The sequence below is a fragment of the Eptatretus burgeri genome, chromosome 10 (assembly GCF_056783735.1).
Source record: "Eptatretus burgeri isolate ZD-2024b chromosome 10, Ebu_testis_v1, whole genome shotgun sequence".
Classification (NCBI taxonomy): domain Eukaryota; kingdom Metazoa; phylum Chordata; class Myxini; order Myxiniformes; family Myxinidae; genus Eptatretus; species Eptatretus burgeri.
In genome coordinates this window covers 45533739-45556238 of record NC_140970.1, presented here as the reverse complement: position 1 = coordinate 45556238, position 22500 = coordinate 45533739, and the positions used below count along the sequence as shown (strand labels likewise).

Below are 22500 nucleotides of genomic sequence, written 5' to 3'. Positions count from 1 at the left end.
AGGTGGTTTCAAACTGTTCTACCATGGTGTGGATGGGAGGAGAAATGGTGTCGGGATAATCCTGAAGGAAGATTATGTCAAGAGGCTATTGGAGGTGAGGAGAGTGTCTGACCGAGTGATGAGTGTGAAGTTGGAAATTGAAGGGGTGATGATGAATGTCATCAGTGCATATGCCCCACATATGGGGTGTGAGATGGAGTATAAAGAAGATTTCTGGAGTGAGTTAGATGAAGTGGTGGAGAGTGTATCCAAGGATGAAAGAGTGGTGATTGGAGCAGATTTCAATGGGCATGTTGGGGAAGGGAATAAAGAGGATGAGGAGGTGATGGGGAGGTACGGTCTCAACAAGAGAAATGTGGAAGGGCAAATGGTGGTAGTTTTCAAAAAGAATGGAAATGGCAGTGGTAAATACATATTTCAAGAAGAAGGAGGAACACAGGGTGACATACAAGAGTGGAGGAAAGTGCACACAGGTGGATTATATCTTAAGCAGGAGATGCAACCTGAAAGAGATTAGTGACTGTAAGGTGGTGGCAGGGGAGAGTGTAGCTCGACAGCATTGATTGGTGGTCTGTAGGATGACTTTAGAGGTGAGGTTGAGGAAGAGAGTGAGGGCTGAACCAAGGACCAGATGGTGGAAGCTGAAGGAGGAAGACTTTTGCGTGAAATTTAGGGAGAGGTGAGACAGGCGTTGGATGGTGGTAAAGATGGGTGGGATGATTGGGCAATGACAGCAGAAGTTGTGAGGGAGATAGCTGGGAAGGTACTTGGTCATCTGGACAGAGAAAGGAAGATAAGGAGACTTGGTGGTGGAATGAGGAAGTAAAGGAAAGTATAAGGAAGAAGGGGTTGGCGAAAAAGAAGTGGGATAGTCAGAGAGATGAAGAAAGTAGGCAGAAGTACAAGGAGTGGCGTTGAAAGGCAAAAAGAAAGGTGGCTAAGGCCAAGGAAAAGGCATATGACGAGCTGTATGAGAAGTTGGATACAAAAGAAGGGGAAAAGGATTTATACCGATTGGCAAGACAAAGGGACCGAGCTGGGAAGGATGTGCTGCAGGTTAGGGTGATAAAGGACGCAAATGGGAATGTGCTGACGAGCGAGGAGAGTGTGTTGAGAAGGTGGATGGAGTACTTTGAGGAGCTGATGAATGAAGAAAATGAGAGAGAGAGAAGGTTGGAAGAGGTGGAGATAGTGAATCTGGAAGTGGGGTGGATCAGTAAGGATGAAGTGAGGACTGCTATGAAGAAGATGAAAAGTGGAAAGGCGGTTGGCCCAGATGACATACCAGTGGAGGCATGGAAGTGCTTAGGAGAGATGGCAGTGGGGTTGTTAACCAGATTGTTTAATAAAGTCTTGGAAAGTGAGAGGATGCCGGAGGAGTGGAGATGAAGTGTACTGGTTCCGATTTTCAAGAATAAGGGTGATGTGCAGAGCTGTGGAAATTACAGAGGGATAAAGTTGTTAAGCCACACCATGAAGTTGTGGGAAAGAGTAGTGGAAGCTAGGTTGAGAGGAGAGGTGACGATCTGTCAGCAGCAATATTATATGGGTTTATGCCAGGAAAGAGCACGACTGATGCGATGTTTGCTTTGAGAATGTTGATGGAGAAGTATAGGGAAGGCCAGAAGGAGTTACATTGTGTGTTTGTGGATTTAGAGAAAGCTTATGATAGGGTGCCAAGAGAGGAGTTGTGGTATTGTATGAGGAAGTCGGGAGTGGTGGAGAAGTATGTGAGGATCGTGCAGGATATGTATGAGGACAGTGCGACAGCGGTGAGGTGTGCGGTAGGAATGACGGACCGGTTTAAGGTTAAAGTGGGATTGCACCAAGGATCGACTCTGAGCCCTTTCCTGTTTGCAATGGTGATGGACAGGTTGACGGACGAGATCAGACTGGAGTCTCCATGGACTATGATGTTCGCGGATGACATCATGATCTGTAGGGAGAGTAGGGAGCAGGCTGAGGCGAGCCTCGAGAGGTGGAGGTACGCACTGGAGAGAAGGGGAATGATAGTCAGTCGGAGTAAGACGGAGTACATGTGCGTAAATGAGAGGGAGGGTGGTGGTATGGTGCGGTTGCAAGGAGTTGAGGTGGGGAAGGTGGATGGGTTTAAATACTTGGGATCAACTGTCCAAAGTAACGGAGAGTGTGGGAGAGAAGTGAAAAAGAGAGTGCAGGCAGGATGGAGTGGGTGGAGAAGAGTTGCAGGAGTGATTTGTGACAGAAGGGTAGCTGCAAGAGAGAAGGGGAAAGTATACAAGACGGGAGTGAGACCAGCTATGTTGTATGGTTTGGAGGCGGTGGCACTAACAATAAGACAGGAAGCGGAGCTGGAGGTGGCAGAGTTAAAGATGCTGCGATTCTCGTTGGGAGTGACGAGGATGTACAGGATAAGGAATGGGTATATTAGAGGGACAGCGCAGGTAGGACGGTTTGGAGACAAAGTGAGAGAGGCGAGATTGAGATGGTTTGGACATGTGCACAGGAGGGAAACGGAGTATATCGGGAGAAGGATGTTGAAGATGGAGCCGCCAGGCAGGAGGAGAAGAGGAAGGCCAAAGAAGAGGTTCATGGATGCGGTGAGGGCGGACATGCGGGTGGTTGGAGTGTCAATGGAAGATGTGGAGGATAGAGCGAAATGGAGACGGTTGATCCGCTTTCGTGACCCCTAACGGGAGCAAGCCGAAAGAAGAAGAAGAAGATATATATGTTGTTCATCTTTCGGCTGCTCCCGTTAGGGGTCGCCACAGCTGATCATCCGTATGATCCGCATAATGATTTGGCACAGGTTTTACGCCGGATGCCCTTCCTGACGCAACCCTGGTCGCCTGTTATGACACAGGGATAAGGATTGGGTTTCACCATGATTCCGGGCTACCCTTCACCCTCTCATAGCGCGGCCCAGCGCAGGGCCCCCGTCCTCAAGTGATCCTCCAACCCAAGCCTCCGAGTAGCCGGATTACAGGCGCACGCCACCACGCCCGGTTAAGAAGAAGATATATATATATATATATATATATATATATATATATATATATATATATATATATATATATATATATATATATATATATATATATATATATATATATATATATATATATATATATATATATATATATATATCTGTCTCTCTGTCTCTCTCACATATACGTTTGTTTATCTCTGCATTCAGACCCTGCAGGACCCAGTGCGACCAAATTTTGCATGTGCGACCAAAAAAATGAATGAACCCTTCCCTTACTCTGGATGAAGCAATCTATGAGAAAGATTGCTTCATCCAGAGGAAGGTTGAGGGCTATTTTCGATAATAAAATATTGACCCCAGATAAAACCAGATAATTGGCTTTCAGGCCTCGATTGGTTATTGTGCTTATACACTGCTTGCATTTTTTTTTCCTGGGAACAATTGAGTAATATGTATTGTGAAGATCAAGTCGAAAGGGTCGTATGTTGAGGTTGTCATGATTTATTATCAACAACTCAAATTTAATTATTATCATGTTTTCATGTGCGCCTGTTATTAAAAATATTGCTTTACACAGGTTTATTATAACACCTCCGTGTTCAGGCCTCGGGTGAGTATGTTGCTTCTACACTGCCTCGGTTTTCCCTGGAGTGATTAAGTAATATGTTTTATGAAGATTGTATGTTGAAGTTGTCGTGATTTGTTGTCAACAATACAAATTTATTCGTTGGAGTATGTCATTGACTTTCCCCAGGCAATGCCGGGTATTTCAGCTTGCATTAAATAAGGCAATTCTCTGCAAGTACATCTGAAGATTATAGAAAACAAAACAAAACAGAGCTGGGCCAATCTCCACCAAATTTTGTATACGTGTTGTCTCTCTCTCTCTCTCTCTCTCTCTCTCTCTCTCTCTCTCTCTCTCTCTCTCTCTCTCTCTCTCTCTCTCTCTCTCTCTCTCTCTCTCTCTCTCTCTCTCTCTCTCTCTCTCTCTCTCTCTCTTTCTCTCTTTCTCTCTTTCTCTCTTTCTCTCTTTCTCTCTTTCTCTCTTTCTCTCTTTCTCTCTTTCTCTCTTTCTCTCTTTCTCTCTTTCTCTCTTTCTCTCTTTCTCTCTTTCTCTCTTTCTCTCTTTCTCTCTTTCTCTCTTTCTCTCTTTCTCTCTTTCTCTCTTTCTCTCTTTCTCTCTTTCTCTCTTTCTCTCTTTCTCTCTTTCTCTCTTTCTCTCTTTCTCTCTCCCCTCTCCTTTTTTTTTGCAGAACATCAGTGCTACCAAAGCAGCTTCCTAAGCAAGGATTTTACTGGGGTGGGTTGCCATTGCCTTCCCAGTGGAAGTTAGGGCAGGAATTTGACTATGATTTGACTATGCAATAGCCCACCTACTCTTCACAAAGTACACCGTGGGGACTTTAAATTTCACAAACTAATGCTGGCAGACAGGACGTATGTTTCATGTCCATCCAAGGGACAGCACAAACATTGATGAATCTCTCTGCCTGTGAAACACTGAGATGACAGTTTATAGCTGGGTTGGGATTCAAACCCAGCTGAGACAGCTTAGAGGCAAGTGTGCATACCTCTTGGCCATCCTGGCATCGTGTCAAGTCATGGCCACAACAACCTTCCCCTCTCCCTCCCCCACGAGAGAGGGGTGGGGGGAGACAACTTGCAATTTTTGCCTGTACACGTTCCACAGTACAAGTGGTTAACTGACCACTGCTGCATACAGGGTGGATTATAAGCCATATGGAACAAAATATATTTGCCCAACATACCCCACTATTTGCCTGGTGTTGGCTTAATGGTTAGAGTGGTGGGCTTGGGATCCCAGGATCATGAGTTTAAATCCCACTTTCCTGTTGAATTAATAACAGGTGGGGTTGACTCTGCCTGTCATCCTTCAGGTCAGGTCAGGTATGGGAGCATGCACCAGAGCAGTGCGGTGCTGCGTCCACTTTCCGCCGGTACTCCAGGGGCCTCCGTCTGGCCATCCCCAAGGCAGATGCCTGGCCCATCCCCATCTCCTTGTGATGCTGATCAACCTGCTGCAACCACGAGGCATGGGGTCGGCCCACTGGCCTCCTCCACTCAGGAGACTCCCTCGCTGAGAGAATCTGGTGCGCAGGATTAGCGTCAGGAAATCGAGCCACATGTCCATACCGCCGCAGCTGACGCTCTCGGACTATGCAGGTAACAAATCTCATTTGAGTCTCTCTCAGCAACCACTCGTTGGACACAAAGTCTGACCAGCGATAGCCAAGGATTCTCCGAAGAGACCTGGCACCAAAGGAATTAAGTCTCCATCTGAGATCCCTGGTCAGAGTCCAAGTCTCGCATCCATAGAGCAAGACTGGAAGCACCAAGGACCTGAAGACTCAGACTTTCGTCCTCCCGCACAGGTACCGGCAGCGCCACACCCCATGATCCAGTGAATCCATGACTCCCCAGGCCCAACCCAGACATCTATTGACCTCTGACTCACAGCCAGCAGAGACATGAATATCACTGACAAGGTAAGTGAATCTCTTCACGACCTCAACATCCTCACCACAAACAGGCACAGACAGGTCAGCAGCATCCAAGATGTCACCGAAAGCCTGGATCTTAGTTTTGACCCAGGAAACCCGTAATCCCAGCTGCTCCGACTCCTCATTTAGCACCGCGAGGGCCCCCAAAACGATATCTAAAGTCTCCGCAAAGATGACTGCATCATCTGCGAAATCAAGGTTCGAGATCTTGACATTCCCAAACGATGCACCGCAACTTGATCTCTCCGACATCCTCCCTAAAATCCAGTCCATACAAGTGCTGAAAAGTGTGGGGGCCAGTACACACCCCTGACGAACAGCATTAAAAACTGGAAATAAGTCAGAGATGGTACCATCACCACACTTCACAGCACTCTCAGTACCAGAGTAGAGTTCAGACATCAGACCGATCAGTTTTGGTGGCACCCCACGAAGACCAAGAATCCTCCAGAGGACATCCCGATTCACTGAATCAAACGCTTTACAGAGATCAACATAGGCTGCAAGCAGCCCCTGCCAAAACTCTCATCTGTGTTCGGTGAGGACACGAAGAGCAAGGATACGGTCAATCGTTGACCTCTTTGGTGTAAAGCCTGACTGTTCTGGACACTGTGCTCAAGCAGATGGTGGCGAACCCTACCAAGAATTATCTGAGCAAAGACCTTGCCCGGCATTGAGAGCAGCGTCACCCCTTGGTAGTTGTTGCAGTTTTAGCGATCACCCTTCCCTTTCTCGAGAGGGACAACAAGGCCCCTCTTCCAATCAGTTGGGATGATGCCTGTGTTCCAGGCAGAGCAGAAAACTGCATGCAACGACATGAGTGCAGCATTTCCACCAGCCTTGAGAAGTTCAGCATGGATGGCACAGATCCCTGGAGCTTTACCCTGTTTCAACCGGTTCACTGCAGCCTGTGTTTCCACAAGCGAAGGTGGACCACAATTGATTGGAGGGTCAGCAACAGGGTTTGTAACACCCCTGATGCCCAACTCGACAGCTGGTGGATCAGCCTGGGACAACAGCTCACAGTAACCGGCCCAGCGGGCCTTCACTTCAGACTCCTCTGTTAAGAGCCTACCACTCTCTGCTCAGACTGCAGTGCTCCGAGGGATGGGCTTGGATGAACGCAATGCGTGAATTCCCCTGTAAGCGGGACGAGAATCACAGGTGATGCTCTACCCCCTCAGAGATTCCTCGCACATCGGCCTCCTTGTCCACCCTTAGCGCACGTACAGTTTTACACCTCAGCTCCCTGAATACCTCAGCTCTGCCATTCAGCCTGGCCCTGCGACTCTGGTCAATGGTATCCAGTGTCCCTTGAGAGACAAAATTCTTCTTTGCCCTGTGGTGAGCTCCAAGACATCCACCGGCAACATGAAGGACGGTGGTCTTGAAGGCACTCCACAACTCTTCAGGACCTCCCAAAGCACCCAGACCCCCTAAATCTCGACTCAGCTTGTTCACAAACTCCTCAGCTTCCCTCTCATCCTTGAGCTTGCCAACATCCAGCCGAGGCTGGGATGGTACCATTCTCCTGGATTTAAGGTGCAGCTTTAGAGTTGCTACAACAAGCCTGTGGTCAGTATTGAGTAACAGCACTCCGGTACACCCTGCAGTTCTGGATCATCCTCCAGCGACCACCAACGAGGACATTGTCAATCTCCTTTGCCACACCGCCAGTGTTGGAATACCAAGTCCAGCGATGAGCTTGTGGGCGCTAAAATCATGAACCGGCCACCCCAAGCCCATGAATTCTTGCAAAGTCAAGAAACTTAGTGCAATTTAGGTTCACATTTGCAGACCCATGGGGACCAACACTATCCCTATCAGTTCCAGTCGATGCATTGAAATCCCCCAAGACGAGAAGTGTATCTCATCTGGGGCACTGATCAACCACAGACTCGAGCGTGACGTAGAATGTGTCCTTCACGGTGAGATCACTCGCCTCAGTCGGAGCATAAACAGAGACCAGGGAAATGACACCCAAGGAGTGACGAATCCTTTGTCTCATTATACGCTCGTTGACCGGTGTTACCTCAATTATCATTGGGGTCAGCTTATTGGACACGGCTACAGCAACTCCTTGAGTATGGTAACCATCAGAGCGACCAGACCAATAGTAGGTGTAACCACCCACCATTATCTCGCTGCAATCCGGTCTCCGAACCTCAGAGAGAGCTGCAATCCCGATGTCCAAACGCTTGAGCTCAGATGATAACAGAGACAGGTGATCATCCTCTCTTAGGGATAGGACATTCCAGGCACCCACCCGAAGGGACCGCCTCAGGTTAACCCAAGGAGACCGCCGTCTGGTGGACGACACCTCAGCACCACTCCGCCACACTCTCCCGCAATCTGACCCAGGGATGTTACCCCGTGGTTTCCCTCCTGTCATCAAAGATTGGGGGTCCCGAAGGCTTTGCCCCAATCCCGTCATCCGGTGAGCTGCCCTGCGAAAGGAAGCTGCACAGGAGGTACTCCCACGGAGTGGGTTTTCAGATTTTTTTGCGTTTTTGCGTTTTGCGGAATGAAGGGTTTTACGGTGGCCGGAGTGCAAATCCTGCCACCAACCTCCTAATAAGAAGTAACCCAACTGCAGGAGGACGTCTGCAGACACAGTTGGGCACGAGATATGGATGGCCGTTGGCTCACAAGGAGCTCCTCCGCACTTTGACAGGTTTTGTTTTTAATCCTGCTGGGTGTCCATATCCAAACACCCTCCTCACCAGAAAACCTGGTGGGGGAGACGGTTTAGTCGGCGACAACCCGACTATGGAACAGGTTAGTACAGGTTTACATGGTACCTGTAGCAGGTCACAGATCGAACCTGACCTGACCTGACGGACCTTACGAGGAGGGCAAAATGAGTGCCAGCTTGCTGGTATCTGGTGTTCTGTGCAGGAGTGGTGACCCCTCCAGGGTGGTACTCAATAGCCAAGGAGACAGAGTATGGTCCCAATGGATGTATGGATACCCCACGGTCTCCTCTCACCCAAACCCCCGTGGCTGCTCCATTGGGGAACAGAGGTTTCTCGTGCCCTTAAATGGTAATGGTCAGCAAAATGTGCACCCAACTTCCTCTGGACAATTAAACAGGGGCTGTTCCTTGATTCGAACAGAATTTCACAAGTATTTCTCTCCCCCGTCACCTGTGTGCACCTTGCACTTCAGAGGAGCCTGAATTACCCCCCCCCCCACATTAAACAGATGGCCCCCAATGCTCTGAACATCGAAAGAAAAAGAACTGAAGGAACAATAACATCGAAACATCTTCAACTTTTTTGTCGGTGCACGCATCGGTACACACACCTGTTCTTCGTTATTGTCTATTCGAAAGGCTTTGAAAGTTGTTTTTAAAAAAAATAGTTTGTCCAACGCTGTAAACTTGTAACCTTGCGGCGGATGAACGTGAATTTTTGTTTCGAGTCGTTGGTTCGTTTGTTTGTTTTTAATCACAAGAACGAAAACTTCAAATCACGTCCTTGAACCGTGGGGGCGGGGCTCTCTCTGTGACGTCACAACATGGCTGCGTCGCGTGTTTGTGGAGCTGGTCAACGGTTGTTGGCGGTGAAGCGGGTCAGGAACTGTGTAACCCCACGTGTCATTGTCTCCACTCGTGTAACGCATCTCTTTGTCTTTCCTCACTCACTGCACGTAAATACGTACATGGTGTGTACAACGTACATGGTGTGTACAAAGTGTGTAACACGTGTCCCGTAATGATGAAGTGCTGCGTGTGGTGTGGACAGAGCCGGTTACTGTATACAGTGTTCATGGTGTGTACAGTGCTGGTTACTATGTGCGGTGCTCATGGTGTGTGCGGTGCTCATGGTGTGTGCGGTGCTCATGGTGTGTGCAGTACTGGTTACTATGTGTGGTGCTCATGGTGTGTACAGTGCTGGTTACTATGTGCGGTGCTCATGGTGTGTGCGGTGCTCATGGTGTGTGCAGTACTGGTTACTATGTGTGGTGCTCATGGTGTGTACAGTGCTGGTTACTATGTGTGGTGTTCATGGTGTGTACAGTGCTGGTTACTATGTGCGGTGCTCATGATGTATACAGTGCCGGTTATTCTGTGCGGTGCTCATGGTGTGAACAGTGCCGGTTATTCTGTGCGGTGCTCATGGTGTGTACAGTACCGGTTACTATGTGCGGTGCTCATGGTGTGTACAGTGCCGGTTATTCTGTGCGGTGCTCATGGTGTGTACAGTACCGGTTACTATGTGTGGTGTTCATGGTGTGTACAGTGCTGGTTACTATGTGTGGTGTTCATGGTGTGTACAGTGCTGGTTACTATGTGTGGTGCTCATGGTGTGTACAGTGCTGGTTACTATGTGTCGTGCTCATGGTGTGTACAGTGCCGGTTACTATGTGCGGTGCTCATGGTGTGAACAGTGCCGGTTATTCTGTGCGGTGCTCATGGTGTGAACAGTGCCGGTTATTCAGTGCGGTGCTCATGGTGTGTACAGTACCGGTTACTATGTGTGGTGTTCATGGTGTGTACAGTGCTGGTTACTATGTGTGGTGCTCATGGTGTGTACAGTGCTGGTTACTATGTGTCGTGCTCATGGTGTGTACAGTGCTGGTTACTATGTATGGTGCTCATGGTGTGTGCGGTGCTCATGGTGTGTGCAGTGCTCATGGTGTGTACATTGCCGGTTACTGTGTACAGTGTTCATGTTGTGTACAATGTTGGTTACTGTGTACAGTGCTCATGGTGTGTACAGTGCTGGTTACTTTGTGCGGTGCTCATGGTGTGTACAGTGCCCATTACTGTATACAGTGCTCATGGTGTGTACAGTGCTGGTTACTTTGTGTGGTGCTCATGGTGTGTACAGTGCCTGTTACTGTATACAGTGCTCATGGTGTGTACAGTGCTGGTTACTATGTGTGGTGCTCATGGTGTGTACAGTGCCCGTTACTGTATACAGTGCTCATGGTGTGTACAGTGCTGGTTACTTTGTGCGGTGCTCATGGTGTGTACAGTGCAGGTTACTATGTGCGGTGCTCATGGTGTGTACAGTGGCCGTTACTGTATACAGTGCTCATGGTGTGTACAGTGCTGGTTACTTTGTGGGGTGCTCATGGTGTGTACAGTGCTGGTTACTATGTGTGGTGCTCATGGTGTGTACAGTGCCCGTTACTGTATACAGTGCTCATGGTGTGTACAGTGCTGGTTACTTTGTGCGGTGCTCATGGTGTGTACAGTGCTGGTTACTATGTGCGGTGCTCATGGTGTGTACAGTGCTGGTTACTATGTGTGGTGCTCATGGGTGTACAGTGCTCATGGTGTGTATGGTGCTCATGGTATGTACAGTGCTGGTTACTATGTGCGGTGCTCATGGTGTGTACAGTGCTGGTTACTATGTGTGGTGCTCATGGTGTTTACATTGCCGGTTACTGTATACAGTGCTCATGGTGTGTACAGTGCTGGTTACTTTGTGCGGTGCTCATGGTGTGTACAGTGCCCGTTACTGTATACAGTGCTCATGGTGTGTACAGTGCTGGTTACTTTGTGTGGTGCTCATGGTGTGTACAGTGCCTGTTACTGTATACAGTGCTCATGGTGTGTACAGTGCTGGTTACTATGTGTGGTGCTCATGGTGTGTACAGTGCCCGTTACTGTATACAGTGCTCATGGTGTGTACAGTGCTGGTTACTTTGTGCGGTGCTCATGGTGTGTACAGTGCTGGTTACTATGTGCGGTGCTCATGGTGTGTACAATGCTGGTTACTATGTGTGGTGCTCATGGGTGTACAGTGCTCATGGTGTGTATGGTGCTCATGGTATGTACAGTGCTGGTTACTATGTGCGGTGCTCATGGTGTGTACAGTGCTGGTTACTATGTGTGGTGCTCATGGGTGTACAGTGCTCATGGTGTGTATGGTGCTCATGGTGTGTACAGTGCTGGTTACTATGTGCGGTGCTCACGGTGTGTACAGTGCTGGTTACTATGTGTGGTGCTCTTGGTGTGTACAGTGCTGGTTGCTATGTGTGGTGCTCATGGTGTGTACAGTGCTGGTTACTATGTGTGGTGCTCATGGGTGTACAGTGCTCATGGTGTGTATGGTGCTCATGGTGTGTACAGTGCTGGTTACTATGTGCGGTGCTCATGGTGTGTACAGTGCTGGTTACTATGTGTGGTGCTCATGGGTGTACAGTGCTCATGGTGTGTATGGTGCTCATGGTGTGTACAGTGCTGGTTACTATGTGCGGTGCTCACGGTGTGTACAGTGCTGCTTTGATCTTGTAGTGTGTACCTGTACAGTACTGTACTGTTTGGTACTCAGTGTGTACAATGTGACACATTATAACGGTTTGTATGTTTGGCACACTCATGTCCAATTTGCAAGATCCGGTACAAAACCTCCATGTTGGTATATAGTGTACTGTGCTGATTGATGTGTACAGTAGTGCTTGGTAAGACGGTGCTCACATGTTCGTTTTCCATGTTCGTTTTTCATTTCGTTCGTGCTCACATGTTCGTTTTTTTCATGTTCGTGCATGTGTGCAGTCGTGGTTTATTCATCTTCAGTTGCATCAGTGTTCAAACCTACTCACACACTTACTCAAACACAGCTTGCGAATTGGCTTTCGCCTTTCAGGACATGTCGTGTTTTTATTTATTTATTAATTTAATTATTATTTTTAATACTCTTACAACACCACCTGGCTTGAACATGGCATACTCCACACCTCTATGCTTATCGACATAAGCTTTGCTAGAATTTCGTTTTTTTTCAACTCCATTTTGCGCCATCTCCAATCTGCGAAAGTCGGAATCTTAGTTGTTCCAGCAATATCTAACTAGGTCTTCATGTGACGTTGTTGAGGCAAGACAGACGGTTCAACACCAGAAGAGCTATGTGGATCGTTACATCTACACACAGCTAAGAAATTGCATACAGAGTTAACAAAGGTGCGGTGTGTAATAATGTCAGTTTGGGCAGCTTCATGTAATACCTTATTAAATCTTTCAATTTCATCATTGCCTTCTAGATGGGAGATGGCAGAATGTGAATGTTTTATACCTCTTTCAGCGTGATAGGTAGTAAACTCCGAATAATCCAATTGTGGTTCGTGATCAGCAATTATTTCTTCTGGAAATCTTTCTCAAATAAAATCAGAGGTGAGAAACTTTATGACAGTTTCAGGAGTGGCAGATTGAGTAAATGTATCTTCTCGTCCTTTTACTGTAATTTAGTAAAGAAGTGTTTGCAAATATGTTGTCATGGGAAACATATCTGAACAAGTGTGAACTCTCAAACCTGTCTCCCTCCTCCGAATCCTGGTGGCCTCTAGTTAAGTCTGTTTCTGGTGTATGTTCCCCCTCAATCCCCTCCCTCACCTCAAATGGCCGCACATCTGACAATGCACGTGAAAAGGCTGAATGCCTAAACTCTGTTTGCATCTAAATCCTGTGTCCTAAACCCATCACTTTCCGTCCCCACCTTACCCAGTCACACCCAGCTGGTCCTCGGCTCTATGTTCTTTTCTCCTGACAAGGTGGAGAGTTTACTCTCAAACCTCGACTCAGATTCTACAACTGGTCCAGACGGCATCAGCCCACGTGTCCTAAAAACCTGTTCTGCTGTTCTTGCTCACCCTCTCTCTGTTCTATTCACTCTCTCATTTACTCAAGGTCATCTGCCATCTGCTTGGAAATCAGCAAACATTACCGCTCTGCATAAAAAGGTGCAAAAACAGATCCCTGCAACTACAGACCAATCAGCCTGCTCCCAATCATCAGCAAGGGCATGGTATTCATCATTGCTTCCGACATTAAATCATTCTTCTCCAACTGCTTGATTTCCGATCATCAATTTGGATCCAGACCAAATCACTCTATCCTGGACATGCTGCTTCTGCTTTCCCAACAATGGATGGAGGTCCTCAATGCCAGATATGAGATCAGAGCCATCTCCCTCGACATATTGCATGCTTTTGATATGGTCCGGCACCCTGCCCTGCTCACCAAACTCTCTTCCTATGGTATCCAAGGCCATCTCCACTCATGGCTCAAAGACTTTCTCTCCTGTTGTAGTCAACGTGTGGCTTTTCATGTAATTCTCTTATACCCTCTTCCTGTCCAGGCTGGCGTTCCTCAAGGCAGTGTTCTGGGCCCTGTTCTTTTTCTGGTTTTCATCAATGATCTCTCTGATTCTCTGGAAAATCCTCTTTCTCTCTTTGCTGATGACTCCACCCTCTGCTGACAAATCTCACACTCTCACAATGTCTCTCCGAAAGGACCGTCTGGAAAATCCCTCCATCTACTTTCTCAACAATCCTCTTGAAGAAGTCCTTTCATTCAAGCTTCTGGGTCACACTATCTGCCATGATCTTTCCTGGGAAAGCCACATTTCCAAGCTGGCCTCCAAAGCCAGTCGCCGACTGGGCGTCCTCCATCGTGCAAAGTCCTTCTGTGGCACACCTGAGCTCCTGACTCCAGACAAAGCTGTCATCTGCAGCCTGATGGAGCATTAATGATGGTACCCATCATTGGTAACATGCTGCACCAAGTGCCACGAAGCAAGAGACGACACGCCAGCTGTCAGGGAGGTATTGCCCAGCAGAGCACCCCCCCCCCAAAAATAAACATATTGGTGGTGTGATCGGGCAATCGTGCAAGGTATTGAGAGACCGTTGGTCTCATCTCCTCTCCTTTTTTTTTCATCAACTCTTCTTCATCGGGGGGGGGGGGGGGGGTGTGCGTGCGTGTCTTGGCGATTGTCCTCGTTTAAGTTAAGAGTATACAATAATTATATCGGGATAACTCTGCTCTGTGTCTGCTTTTGTAAGTTACTTGTGTATTGCCGCACCTCTCTCATTTCTTCCTATTCCTGCTACTGACAACAATAAAAACTATATCACAGTGCCATATATCTTTCCTCACCTGCTTATTAATAAATCCTTTGTAGAAATGTTCCCAGCTCGTTTTTGTCTTTTCTTTCATTGATCCACCATGGTCCGTATCCTAACCCATCCGGGACTGGTATTAATTTCTGGTATGACAGGCCGAGTCAACCCTACCTGGTATTAATTCAACAGCTGAGCAAGAATTTAACTCAGGATCCTTGGATCCCAGGCCCACCACCCGAACCATTAAGCAAACACCAGGCATAGCATGCTACCCCTGTTCCATTTTGTCAGACTTCCAACACTTCCTTCAGGATCTGCAATTTCATCAATTGCTGTGGTTAGCTCTGTTTAATGAGCAATTGAACAACTTTCAAGTTGTAACATAAACATTGCATCCAATTGACGATTTAATCATCTTTTTACCTTGTAGAACAACCTTGATCATTACAGAAGATTAAAATCGGATTAAAAAAAAAGTGTTGTATATTGCTTTTTCATCATGATTTGTGAGCTCTTCCTTTAATAATGCCACCCCTTTGCTTTGTTATTTCTTGTGTTAGTTTTTCCTGAATCGGCAAAAAGCTGTTTGCTGAGTATCCAGTGAATGAGTGCTTTGAGACTCCCAACACAACATTTTATCAACACTGGCAACTCCCTACTGTGTTTTCCATTCTCTCTGTGCCAAAGGGCAGGCAGAACTGTCTGGACCTTGTACAATTGAATAACATGGCCTGGTCAAAAAAATTATAAACATGTTTCTGTTAAAAATGAAGTTGACTGCTCAATATGAAACCCTGGGTATTGGACGAACGGAGTCCGTTTCCCTGCACTGTGATTGTTGTATAAACGAGCGGGGTATGCTTACACATTGTAAGCAATAACGAACCGTGCTTCCCCATTGTCTCGGGTCACTCACCTGCAGTGAGCACAACAAGGCTGCACTTATTTTCATATATTTTCATTCAGTGATGCTTTCTGATGGTTCTGTGATTATTTTTTTTCCTCCTGGTGAATTGGTATGGGTGTGTCTGCATGCAAAATTTCAGCTTTTATGTTACCCAGAAAGTATCAAGCATTAATATTATTCGGTCAGTGAGTGGTTGTAATGAGCTAAATGGTTAGATATAATTCTCCCCCCCTTTTTTTTTGTTAGACCTGCCGGCCTCCAGTGCGATGTCTCAATCTGCACGAGTACAACAGCAAACGGTTGATGGAGGAGCATGGGATCTGCGTACAACGCTTTGATGTTGCCGAAAGTCCTTCGCAGGCCAAAGATGCCGCTCGCAAGCTAAGTCAGTACCGCTTTGTAGATGTTACATGAATACTCGACTCGCTCCCCACCTCCCTCTCTGTCCAACCACCCCCCCCCTCCCCACCTTTGCCCACCTTAATTTGTCCCACCTGTCCCTTTAACTTCTATTGCCCTGCTATCCCTTCCCTGTGCCTGGTGCTGGCTTAATGGCTAGGTTGGTTGGCTTGGGATCCCAGGATCCTGAATTCAAATCCCGCTTGGCTGCTGAATTAATACTAGGTGAGGTTGACTCTGCCTGTCATCCTTCCGAGGTCGGCAATATGAGTGCCAGCCTGCTGGTATCCTGTGTCGGAGTGGTGACCCATCCAGGATTGTGTCCAATAGCCAAGGAGACTGCTTCGGCAGCACCAATGCTCTGCACAGAGTATGGTCCCAATGGATGGTCCCTTCCCTCCCTTTCCCCACCTCTCCTCAATCTCACCAAACCTTCAGCATATTTGTTTGAAATTGGATGCAGGGATGAACTAGTTTGGAGTTGAAGGATTGTGATGTATTAAACAAATATTTTTGAAATCTTGTTTTGACCAGTTGTTCATCCAGTGTGATATTGTTGGCAAATTAGTATTAACATGTTCATTAACTGGATTAATGATACCATGTTGTGCTTCGATTCCCAACCTTTGCACCAACTTGATGTTTACTCTATGGTGTGTTTTGTATTTTGTTTGTTCTGTGTTATTCTCTCATGTGCAGCATATTGATGCTGGCCGGTCACATCATTGCTCGGCAGCTGTGTGTCTGATCCATTTTCCCCTGTAGTTTTGGGCAGGAATTCTGTTTGGAATTTGGCCAGGGTGTCGGCGCTTACTCATCTACTCTGCGTCAAAGGATGCCGTGGGATCGTTAACATCCACCATCGAAAGCTTGTTGATGGGACAGCCGGCTTAACGTCCATTTCTAGGACGGCACACTTTGTGATGTACAAAACACCAACGCGTCAGTTTATAGTGAGATTGAAAATCGAACCCAGACATTGGACAGCCCAAATGGAAGTGTGGACCCTCTGCACCATCCCTTTTAGGATGTTTGCTCTGTGGCCTTGTTTTATTGTTTAATTGTATTCATTGTTTACTTATGAGTTTTTCTGCTTATACTTGCTCTGCACACTTAATTATTAGTGTATCACTTTTGGACCCATATATAATTATTGTTTATAGAGTGGTGTGCATTTTATTGTTCAGTGTTCTCATCTGTTTACGTTGAATACCAGGTTCAAATCTCATCTGAATTTTCTACTTAATGTCTCGGTTCCTTATAAAATCTCACAGACATGTCTCATATGAACTAGCTCCTCCATATAATGCAGAATGGACAAGAATATAATGTAACTAAGAAGAAACACATCAAGAGCAGGGTGGAGGGACACAACAAAGGGATCGTTGAAGGAACAATGGGTATGACAAAGAACGAGATGAAAGGGAGGGGAACATTTGGGTTGAACAAGCTGGATACAAGGTCAAACACAGCAAGACGAGTAAGAGAAGACCGAGGATGAAACAGAAATGGAACAAAAAAGGAAGAGGGAAAGGGGGGGGATAATAACTTAAAAAGGAAGTGGTGGGCTTGTTGAGTGTTAATTATGGTAGAAAATGTAATGAGTCGGGGTGGGATGACCTGAGGTGGTACTTAACAGCCATCGAGTACCAATCAGTAATGGGAGAGTGGGGTTGAAGGGGTGGGTAGGTGGTGGGGGAGACTATAGATGTGATTTGTGGAAGTTTTACGTGTTGCTATTGTCCGAGTGAAAACTTGTACACATGCTATAGTCGTATTCAAGTTGCTCTGAAGAGTTTCTGAGATTTCCAATCGGACATTATTTTGCTTTGATTGCTGCTTTAACGTTCACTAATCCTCCGGTCAAACGCTTGCGTTTGATTCTATCTGCTTGTGTTGCTCAACCTTGTTATCATTAAACCATTCTTGTGTCAACACCTATGGGGCCTGGACTACATAACATCTTTATCGCACGCATGTGTTATCTTACATTGTAGGAATGGTTAAACGATTTAAAATGTGTTAAGAATGTAATGTCAGGGTTATGCTGCTGTTGCTGCTGCTGGTATTTTAGTATGCCTGTTTGAAGTGAAATGGAGAGATGAATTTGTATCTTTTTGCTCTACCTTAATTTTTTCCCCCACTGTCTGTTATTTATCTGTGCCCTTTGTACACAAGTACACTTGTGGCTCTCCACCCCGTACCAATGCGTTCATCTCGCCCTCCTCCCTCTTGCTCTTCCATGAACCTTGATCTCTGTTGATTGAAAAGAATTTTAGCAGAGAACGGGATACGAGATCAGCAGACATGGAAAATACAGGACTCCGTGAAATTGGTTTGTGTTCCTTTCAGATTCTTGGAGATGGTTTCCGTAAATAATGGGGAGGAGGGGTGCATAAGAAAAGACAATGTACAGGACAGTGCCTTCAGAAAGTATTCACACCCGTCGACTTTTCACATTTTGTTGTGTTGCAGCCTGAATTTAAAATGGATTAAATTAAATTTTCTTTGTCACCGATCTATACAAAGTACCCTCAGATATTGGATATCATGACAAAGTGAAAACATGTTTTTAGAAATATTTACACATTAATGAAAGAAGAAAATCTGAAATGTCATGCATCAACAAGTATTCAACCCCTTTGCTATGACACTCCAAATTGAGCTCGGGTGCATCCAATTTCCTTTAATCAACCTTGAGATGTCTCTACAACTTGATTAGAGACCACCTGTGGCCAATTCAATTGATCGGACATGATTGAGAAAGAAACACACCTTTTTATAGTCCCACAGTTGACAGTGCATGTCAGAGCAGATTCTCTACCATGAAGTACAAAGAACTGTCCGTAGAACTCCAAGATAGAATTGTGAGGGGGCATAGATCTGGGGAAGGGCATAAAACAATTTCTGGAGTGTTAAAAGTTCCAAAGAGCACAGTGAGCTCCATCATTAGGAAATTTAAAGAAGATGAAACTCCCCAGACTCTTTTTAGAGCTGGCCGTCCGACTAATCTGAGCAACTTGGCAAGAATGGCCTTGGTCAGGGAGGTGACCAAGAACCCAATGACCACTCTGACAGTCCTACAGAGTTCCTTAGCTGAGATTGGAGAACCTGCCGGAAGGACAACAGTCTGCAACACTTCACAAATCTTGGCTTTATGGGAGAGTGGCCAGACGGAAGCCACTCCTGAGAAAAAGGCACATGAGGGCACGCCTAGAGTTTGCAAAAAAGGCATCTAAAAGACTCTTAGAGCATGAGGCAACATATTCTTGGTCTGTTGAGATGAAATTTGAACTCTTTGGCCTGAATACAAAGCACTATGTCTGGTGGAAACCGATCACATCTCATCACCTATCAAATTCCATCCCTACTTGGTTGGGTGGTTGCAGCATCATGCTATGTGGATGCTTTTCAGCGGCAGGAACTAAGCGACTTGTAAGGATAGAGGGACCAATGAATGAAGCCAAATACATGCAAATCCTTGAGGAGAACCTGCTTCAGAGTGCAAAAAATGTTGGACTGTGGTGAACATTTACATTCCAACAGAACAATGACTCCATGCATCCAGCCAAAGCAACACTGGCATGGTTTCAGAACAAGAACATGAAAGTCCTTGAGTGGCCCTGCCAAACTCCAGATTTTATTCCCACTGAGAATCGGTGGAAAGATTTGAAGATTGCTGTTCATTGACACTCCCCATCCAACTTGACAGAGCTTGAGCAAATCTGCAAGGAAGAATGAGAGAAAATCCCCAAATCCAGATGTTCAAAGCTGATACAGACATGATGCCCAAGAAGACTTGAAGCTGTAATCACTGCCAAAGGTGCTTCTACAATGTATTGACACAAGACATTTCAGATTTTCATTTTTAATTAATTTGTAAATATTTCTAAAAACATATTTTCACTTTGCCTTTATGGGGTATTTTGTGTACATCGGTGACAGAAGATTCAAATTTAATTCATTTTAAAGTCTGTCTATAATACAACCAAATTAAATATGACAAAAGTTGCGGGATCTGAATACTTTCTGAAGGCACTGCACATACCAGGGATTACTCTTCTGGGAACAACTCATTGGACTTGGCATGTCCACGGCCTTTCCTTTGCTGTGTGCTTTTGGCACCTTTAAATCCATACACTTTATCCTTCACAGTTCCTAAAACAATAGCAAACACATTTGAAAGTGCTGCCTTGATTTTGAAATGGCTCGGTTATGTTTTCACCCTTGTCTATTTGTCTGTTTGGCTGTCTGTGAGCTTGGTGTACAGGTTGGGTGTGTGATGAGGATAAATTGATTGAATTTTGGTGAAGATCCAGATCTGGACATGAGAATTTTTAAAGTGATTCTTCACCATTGAGAGATGGGGCCAAAAACGATATGTAGCACGATATCTCAAAAAGCTGTGCACGGTTATGACAACTTGGTGGATGTGTTGGGTAGGTGACAAGAACAAGCCAATTCGATTTGGTTAAGGTCTGGATGCATATCCGGCCTATCGGTGGAATACAAAACGTAAACTGTTCAGCCTGGCGGAGGTATGCATTCTACTGAGTGTCATTCTAGTTGATACTCTTTGCTTTACACTGACAAACGGCCGCATGTCTGCGCTTCCAAACAGCCTGTTCAATTTTGCTTTGTCATGCCTGTGGAGACTCAAGTACAGTATGTGAATTTCCTGAACCACAAAGCTCAGGTGTTGCCATCACCATTCCAAACAACAACATCTCGTACATCTCACAAGGGGGCATCTTTGTTTAGATTGGACCTTGCCATTAGATCATCGCAAAGACGATGCTTGCTTGTGTGGAACTAAAATAGAATTTCAATTTTGTGATGTATAACAACATCGGCACCAACCCATGAGGGATGAACATGCAGTTCAGGTATTATTTCTCGTATTAATAGACCAGTGCTAACAAAACTATATACTGTAATTACACAAAACAAAACTATATACTGTAGTTACACAAAACAAAACTATATACTGTAGTTACACAAAACAAAACTATATACTGTAGTTGCTAACTATATAAAGTACACATCACAAATTCTTCACAATTTGGACATGGAGAAATTAAGGAACCTTTTGGTGTTAAAATAAACAAGAATTAAGATGCACAAAAATCTATGTGGGGGTGGAGGTGGGGTAGAGGAGGGAGAGGAGGAGGAGGAGGACGTCGAGGCCAAGCTTAAGGATGCCACTGATCATGCATAAAGATGATGAAGAGGACGAGGAAGATTGTCACAAAGAGGAGGAGGACGGTCATGAAACATGAGGATGAAGAGTAGGAGTGGGTGGAGGACTATCTTAATAGAGGAGCACAAGGACAATCACGGAGGAGGAGGAGGACGAGGAGGAGCACTCGCAGAAGAGTAAGGGGGTGATGAGGATGGCCATGGAAAAAAAAGAGTAGGAAGATGATGATGATCAGGAATGACATCGGGGAAGATGAGGATGATCGGACCAACAGGATGGCGACTATAAAGGATGGAGACGGTCACATAAGAGGACAATGAAGACTATGACTATCACGGAAGAGGAGGGCAAAGAGGATGGCGATGACTATTATCACGGATGAGGAAAAGGACAACTATCACAAAAAAAGGAGAATGAGGATGAGTAGGACTAATATGATCACACAGAAGGATGTATGTGGATAATGAGGATGAGTAGGACTAATATGATCACACAGAAGGATGTATGTGGATAATGAGGATGATCATGGAGATGGAGGCGGAGGGGGAGGAGGAGGAGGAGGGGGAGGAGGAGAAGGACTTTTATGAGGAGGAATATCATGGACGAATATTGAATGAGAGTTTGTCAATGAAGATTGGTTGTTGTGTGTGTACTATACTGTGTGTACAGAAATTCTGTGTGTACAGAAATCTATACTGATAAAAGGATGTGTGTGTCTGTCTGTCTGTCTGTCTGTGTGTGTGTGTCCTCCATAACTTCAAAAGTATAAAATCAAGCAGCCTGAAACTTTACATGCACACTAAGAAAACTCTAAGGAAGTGCAAGAGTGAAAATTGGGTGTTTGGGCTAATTAAAACACTCCTTTTGAAGATAATAATTAACGGCATTATTTAATTGTATCCTTCACGATCCTCGGCCTCCTCGCTGTCTGGGGTCTTACGGTGTTTCCTGGGTAACCTCGCTGGGGTCTGAAGCTGCCATTTTTTTGACCTGCTCAACCATGCTTTGACTTGGAACAGGTCACAACGATTTCTTAACGATAAAGTTTTTTTTTTTTCTTCTTCCACTTTCTTCACTCAGATTATCGAACGCCTGTTCATCATAGTTCTGAATCGCTGAATATATTGCAGTGCTTATAAACGCCTGGAGACGTCAGCATTCGTGGCTTTATTTAATTTGCGTGTATGAATAACCGAGAGAATCTCTTAAACTAAGCATTATTAGAAAATGTAAGCTCCAGATTTGAAAGTATCTGCAGTTCTGACTGAAAAAAGTGTTGATTTGTTCAATTCGGACATTGCACGGGCGTTTCCGGGTGCAGAGTTGGATGGACGGTAATTGGTAATCGCTTGCCAAACCAGGTGTTCCGTTGGAGTGCTTCCTTGAGTGCTTAAGCCACTTACTGAGCTGTTCAGTGCAGTTTGTGTCCTGATCGGGATGCACAGTCAACAGTTACTCCAAGGTAGAGGTACGTATCCATCACACACGGACATGGTACATATTGGGTAGATTTGGATCTGTACGGACTCTCCGTGAGTGTGTGGACATGCCAAGCCTGTTGTTGTGCCGTGGTGGCAAAGTTTCATCCCGTATCTTATGGAGGTTTTATCAGGTTTTCATTTGTCCTCACGCCTCTTTCTGAAGCATT

General features: G+C 45.8%; 1 protein-coding gene across 2 annotated transcripts in view; it reads left to right on the top strand.

Moving 5' to 3' along the window:
• Positions 1 to 8949: 8949 nt before the first annotated feature.
• The window catches only part of SUCLG2 (succinate-CoA ligase GDP-forming subunit beta), a 255054-nt gene continuing 241503 nt past the window's right edge, over positions 8950 to 22500 (top strand). The window contains exons 1-2 of one of the 2 annotated variants that reach the window (XM_085898098.1): positions 8950 to 9063; positions 15500 to 15638. In XM_085898098.1, coding sequence (XP_085754224.1) covers positions 9010 to 9063; positions 15500 to 15638 — 193 coding nt within the window. In that variant the 5' untranslated portion in view covers positions 8950 to 9009. Of the gene's footprint in view, positions 9106 to 15499; positions 15639 to 22500 lie in introns of both variants that reach the window. The other variant, XM_085898097.1, reaches the window with a different exon arrangement.